Here is a 6,071-nt window from a genome sequence, read left to right on the forward strand (position 1 = left end):
CATGAAAACATTGCGCAGATTTGCGTCAACCGGAACGTGCGCACTTAAAATCTCAAACAGTCCACAAAACGATAGCTCCCAAGGCTCTACAGGTTGACGTTACCCTCTTGGTCACTAGCTGGAGCACCGCAAGCTCCCGAACTAGCAGCTATGACTCAATCACACTCTCGACCGGCAGCTGACTCTCTGGAAGTTCTTCCGTAGCTGGCGGTGTAAACCCGGCCGCTGTGGTCGTGTTCCAAGGTCGTCAGAGAGTTCGCTCTCTCTATGGATGAGAACCTCGGATGACTGCAGCATCGACATCGGCGTCGAGCCGGGAACTCCTCACCAGCCGCGGACACTTCCGCGACATCAGCCGGGGCCGCTTCCTCCAGCGCTGGCAGCTCTCGTCGGCTGTACAGGGCTGGTCCCGCTGATCGCCTGCACAGGTTCCGCGCCGGGCCTGAAGGTCCTCCATCCTCCGAAGTGGCGAACTCAGCGAGCTGGCTAGTCCTTAAAAGGACAATTAGAACATCTGTTGAGGTTCGCCGCCATCTTGTTGGTCTGGTCTTCGGCCTTCTTCTCCATCTTGATCTGGCGTAGATCTTTGCACCCCGGGAGGCGCCCATCCCACTTCTGACACCAATGTAGCAATCTCACCCTCAGACAAGATTCACCTTTGGCCAGGACGGCCATTTATTGGAACAGGAAGACTCATACGGACACAGACATACGGATAACTTCATAGGGCAACACAGGGGTAGTCTCAGCCGCACATGTAACACACAATAAGGGTTTACCACACACATCAACACGAGGATAAACACATGAGGTACAACCAAAGAGACTAACACGCTAACAAATACACAACATGGTACACGCAACTACAACTATTATAATCGACATTACACATTCTAGCATTCACTCGCACTGCATTCTGGGAGACACTCATTCAACGTTAGACATGTACATCCACCGACGCTACAATACTGTCTGTATAAATCGTCTTGTAAGTAAACTACCAGTGCTTTTTCAAAGTTCTCAATGTCTCGTTTTAAATGTCAGGGCCCTCTGAAGTCTACCAATGAAGTGTGGAGATACATTGAGCCTTGTAAATGGTGTAAAACAGTGATTTATTTGCATGGCTATGCCGATGCCGAGGCACCACCATTGACCGCCTTGTTGGTAGCATCGGCTAACTAGCGCCAGATTTCGGAGTGCAGGGGACAAGCCGAGATGGGCTATTAGACATACGTTCACACTCGGTATCATGTTTCAAAACACTTTAGGTCAAAATCACACCGGAATTCTCCTTTAATGTAATAATGTACAAACAAACCTTGCCAAGAAAATTCTTGGCTATTTACAATAAAAGATTATTTGCTGTAGCAATTAAGACAAGTATTAATATTACGTTTTATATGATCATTAGACTGAGACATTTTTGGTTCATTTTCAGAAATGAAAATAATAAAATGTTCTCCTTAATTGCACTTATTGCAGCAAATGTCTTTCCTGCTGAGATACGGGTAATTCGAAACTTTACCCAAGCCATGGCAGACAAGACTTCTGAAGAATTCAAAAAGACTTCTGGTGAGATAGTGGCTGAGGTAAGTCTAACCGTATTGGATATGTAAGAGAATAATTTATAACCTCTATAACCTCAGAATATAAAGATAGCAACACTTGTGCTTTTGATGTATTTTTAAAATATTTCCCTGAAAGGTATTAATTGTGGTGAAATATAAAGGCAAAGGCCATGGCATGATGGATTAAACATTTATATTGGTTGGAGTAAACAGAAAAATCACATAATGCATGTATGACCTATGCCCTATATGTGGTCCCTCTGTCACTAAACCTCATCTGTCTTTAAAATCATAGCTCCAGTCAACGCTTAACACTAATACAGAGGGATACATCACCTCCATTGTTCTCAGCCTCAGGTGGGCCATCTAATTTATTAATGATCATTTATTATCAATTAGAATCAGTTCAATAAATTGACTGAGTTGATATACATGTGTTGCTATTATTAATCCTCATGGAGTAATTGTTCAACATTGTGGGCAGCCGTGGCCTACTGGTTAGGGCTTCGGCCTTGTAACTGAAGGGTTGCCGGTTTGAACCCCGACCAGTAGGAATGGCTAAAGTGCCCTTGAGCAAGGCACTTAACCCCTTACTGCTCCCCGAGCGCCACTGTAGCAAGGCAGCTCACTGCTCTGTTATAGTGTGTGCTTCACCTTACTGTGCATTCACTAATTCACGGATGGAATAAATTCAGAGACCAAATTCCTTGTATAAGCCAGTATGCTTGGCCTAGAAACCTCATTTACATTTACATTTAACATTGCTGCTCTCAAAATATCTATGAAATGACAGACATGAGCAAGAGCCAACACACAATAAACACATCAGTCAGTCAAGCACATTGGTGATCAAATTAGCCTGTATTTTACAATGTCATGTTTTTGAGGTAAGACATTATATTATATATTATTATCAGTGCATTTTTATGAAGAGCCAGTACAGTCAGGGTGTTTGTACTGTACGTCTGGATAAAAGCGTCAGCTACACGCCTAAACAAATTGATTTGGTGAATTGAATGTGAATTGGTGAATTGGTAGTGCATCTCAGTTACATACAGACAAGAACAAAAAATACGCAGGTCAAAGGTCTTCAAGTCATCTACTGTAGGTGTTTGTCTTAACTTGATGCCTTTTGGACCTTACACAGAAGGCAGTGTGGTCACTGAGGTAGAGAATGGTTGAAACCAAAGATTCTAGAGCGCTACGTGCGTAGCGCTCTAGAATCTTTGGCTGAAACTGAAATGGCACCAAAGTAGACCTGCAACTAACAGTTATTTCAATCATCATTTGATTAATCTGTTGATTACTTTCTCGAATCGATTAGTTGGTAGGTCTATACAATTTCAGAAAATTACAATTACAATTTACTGTTTAAGAGTTTTAATGTAGATTTAATTGTTCTTAAAAATGATACAGAACATAATGGAGGAAAACAGAGATGCAAAGCTGGAGGACATGAATCAAATCAGTTGCGTGTCGTGCCTGAAAACACCCCTTCTGCTGTTCTAAAATCACTGTAGCCTACGGCCTCTCGGGGCTTATTATTATTGTTATTATTGAAATTCAGTTGTCTCTTAACCTGCTGCTTTTTGGTCTTACAGGAAGGGCAGTGTGATTGCTGATGTGCAGAATATCTACAGTCCCACATCCACTACCACTGCTACAGCTGTTAATGAAGCGTTCGTCACAGCTGCAAGCTGTACTGGCTGTTTATTCGCGGGAGCGACTCTGACTGGTAGGTGGTGTTCACCAAAGGGGGTGCGGGTTTGCAGTCTCAAAATATTCAGGTATTATAAATGCTTAAATATTGAGGGACTCTTAGGGGAAGACTCAACAATGATAGCAAGTTACTTTTTTAAGAATACAAGTATAAATTTAAAGTGATAATGATCACTGTTAAATTAAAATAATAACCCACATAGATTTAAGGCACTTAAAAGGGTGCAGTGTAGCTTCTGTATCTGGCAAAGACAAACTCTTGACTAACCCAAGCAATTTAATCACAAAATTCCACAAACACTGGATTTCAAAAATAAGAATACACCACTGATGCATACTTCAATACACAGTCACCAAAAGTAGTTTATGTAAGGCAAGGTGAGGTAAGTTTATCTGTAGGCCTATAGCACAGTACATACACAATGGCAAACCAGAGTACCTGGGCCTTTACTGCGTGTTAACATCAGGAATGTTGGGATGTGGAAGCTGAACTAATACATGAATCGTCTGTATTTGTCTCACAGTGGATGACTTTGGAAAAGAGTTACCTTCTAAAAGTCTTCTGCTTTAAACAAGACCATGTTCCTACATGAAAGCAATTCTTGTTTTTTTCTCTCTCTCTTCTCTAGACACTAAGCTGTGCTCTGCACCTGATGCCTGTGACCCCATCTCCACCACCTGCTCCGAAAAAGATGGAAAGCTGAACTGCGAGTGCAAGTCGGGCTACGTGAAAACCAACTTCACTGACCGCTCCTGCGTGGGTGTGTGTGGCATAGCATTTAATGTAAAGTTAATACGGTTGTTGTATTAGGTCATGTAATGTAAAATGGAGATAAAATGTTTGGCAGAACAGATTATTTTCTTTGACAGAAAGTAGCTTGCAAAACATTTGTTCTTTTAAACACAAAGCAGACACACAAACAAAAGTGGTTCAGAAAGCCTTTTTGGTGGTGTGCAACTAGCAGCAACTAGCAGAATCCAGAATATTGTCAATGCTTAGGGGATTTTACATATTATGTGGTTCTCCTGAAAACAAATCTGCTTTATCTCTGTCTGCAGTCTGTCCATCTGGATCTGAGGCCGAAAACAATGAATGTGTTAGGTGAGACCTGAGATTTTACTCTCCGCTAGTTTCAAAGTAACTGCTAAACTTCTATATTATGATGTGCTGTGTCTTTTCTTTTAAATATTCTCGTTCCTTGTGTCAACACTTCTGTACTGTTGCGTTATTGTTTTGCAGCTGCTCCTTTGGCTACTCTGGAGTAAACTGCCAAGAAAGTAAGTTAAAACCAACCATACCCAGCTCCAATGGGTCTGTAAACCTTTGAATGTCACAGTGTGTAGGATTGTGTGTGTATGTGCATTTTATGTGTGTGTGTGTGTGTCTGTTTCTGTGTGTGTGGGTGTGTGTGTCTGTTTGTGTGGGTGTGTGTGTCTGTTTGTGTGGGTGTGTGTGTGTGCGTGTGTGTGTGTGTGTCTGTATGGGTGTGTGTGTCTGTTTGTGTGGGTGTGTGTGTGTGCGTGTGTGTGTGTGTGTCTGTATGCATATGCACATGCATGTTATTTTATATACCTTATAATTGACCTTGAATTTGATCCATGGGACCTTTCACATGTGCATCAGTGTACAGTATGCATGTCTAAAACTAATGAGTGTTTTTTGTTTGTAGGTTACATGCTAGCTGTGGTAGTGGTGTCCTGTGTGTTGGGTGGACTTCTGCTTATTCTCCTGATAGTCCTCATTGTTATCTGTTGCAGGTAAGATAAGAAGAGCTAAGTAGTGAAAAATGCAATACTTGTTGAGGCAATAATTGTTCTAAACATATTAAATATACATGTATATACTGTATATTTTATATGGAATAGAAATGTTTTAAAATGTATCTTGTTCTGAAACTTTCTGTAATACAGCACACAATATAGCATTCATGAGAGTCGTTGAGAGTCATATGCATTAAATGGAGACGGTTTAAAACCTTAATTTGTCATGGCTGGACACCGTGAGATGCATGAGAAACATTCATGACAGGACTTTGTGTTCTTTACCGCGACAGGAAGTCAAAGAAAGGCTCCGACTCTCCTGCTAAGAGTAGCCCTTACGTGGAATATGACTTTAGGAACCGAACGGTTCCGAAGATCCCACGAGCAAACGCCAACAGCAAGGGCTGGGAACCGGCCAACCTGGAGCTGGTGGAGAGCGGCAGCACCCGCGCCCTGGTCATGCCTGATCGCCAAAGCAACGGAATGGTAAATAACTCAGCCTCAGCCACCAGCGGCCACTTTCAGATATCAACAATCAACTCGAGTAGTGCTTATTACATGTTACTGCCAGGAAAGGATTTTAAAATTTAAATGAGGCTCACCTAAATCTTACAGCTAAGAGCACAAAGGTTCTCCAATTTCCATATCTTAAAAATGCAATAAAAAAGAGCCAAAAGGCTTCTTTCAAAACCTTACTCAACATGTGTATTCACATCAGTTAAAGGAGAATAGCGGTGATTTTTCACATATATCAAGGACTCAAGATAACTGAGTACGAAAAAAAAAGAAACATATGATTTCACATAACTTGAGTTGCTGCAGCCAACAGCTAGAGCTACCAGGCATGAACCCCCAGGCATGAACCCCCATGTTCATGCCCCCAGAGTGTAGTAGCTGCCTGGCAGCTCTAGCTGTTGGCTGCAGCAACTTGAGCTAGGTAGAACTGATTGTTTTCGTTTTTGTTTTCGTACCGACAGTACTCTGTGACCTCGAGAAACGGAGATCTATGTGAAAACTCGCCAG

General features: G+C 42.0%; 1 protein-coding gene across 1 annotated transcript; it reads left to right on the plus strand.

Moving 5' to 3' along the window:
* The first annotated feature begins 1,494 nt into the window (after positions 1 to 1,494).
* Positions 1,495 to 4,553, plus strand: muc13b (mucin 13b, cell surface associated). The gene is made up of 5 exons (XM_076298730.1): positions 1,495 to 1,589; positions 1,864 to 1,925; positions 3,170 to 3,303; positions 3,917 to 4,048; positions 4,528 to 4,553. Exons 1-5 carry the CDS (start codon positions 1,533 to 1,535, stop codon positions 4,551 to 4,553), a joined length of 411 nt encoding a protein of 136 aa, XP_076154845.1. The 5' UTR covers positions 1,495 to 1,532.
* The last annotated feature ends 1,518 nt before the right edge of the window (positions 4,554 to 6,071 follow it).

The sequence above is a fragment of the Alosa pseudoharengus genome, unplaced genomic scaffold (assembly GCF_046254945.1).
Source record: "Alosa pseudoharengus isolate Yale_2024_CS ecotype anadromous, Long Island Sound unplaced genomic scaffold, YU_APseudo_1.1 YU_APseudo_1.1_scf_21, whole genome shotgun sequence".
NCBI lineage: Eukaryota > Metazoa > Chordata > Actinopteri > Clupeiformes > Clupeidae > Alosa > Alosa pseudoharengus.

Coding starts and splice junctions, on each gene's coding strand:
- muc13b (XM_076298730.1), top strand. CDS start 1,533: ATGGCAGACAAGACTTCTGAAGAATTCAAAAAGACTTCTGGTGAGATA. Junction 1,590..1,863: donor CTGGTGAGATAGTGGCTGAG/GTAAGTCTAACC, acceptor TTAAAATCATAG/CTCCAGTCAACGCTTAACAC. Junction 1,926..3,169: donor TCCATTGTTCTCAGCCTCAG/GTGGGCCATCTA, acceptor TTGGTCTTACAG/GAAGGGCAGTGTGATTGCTG.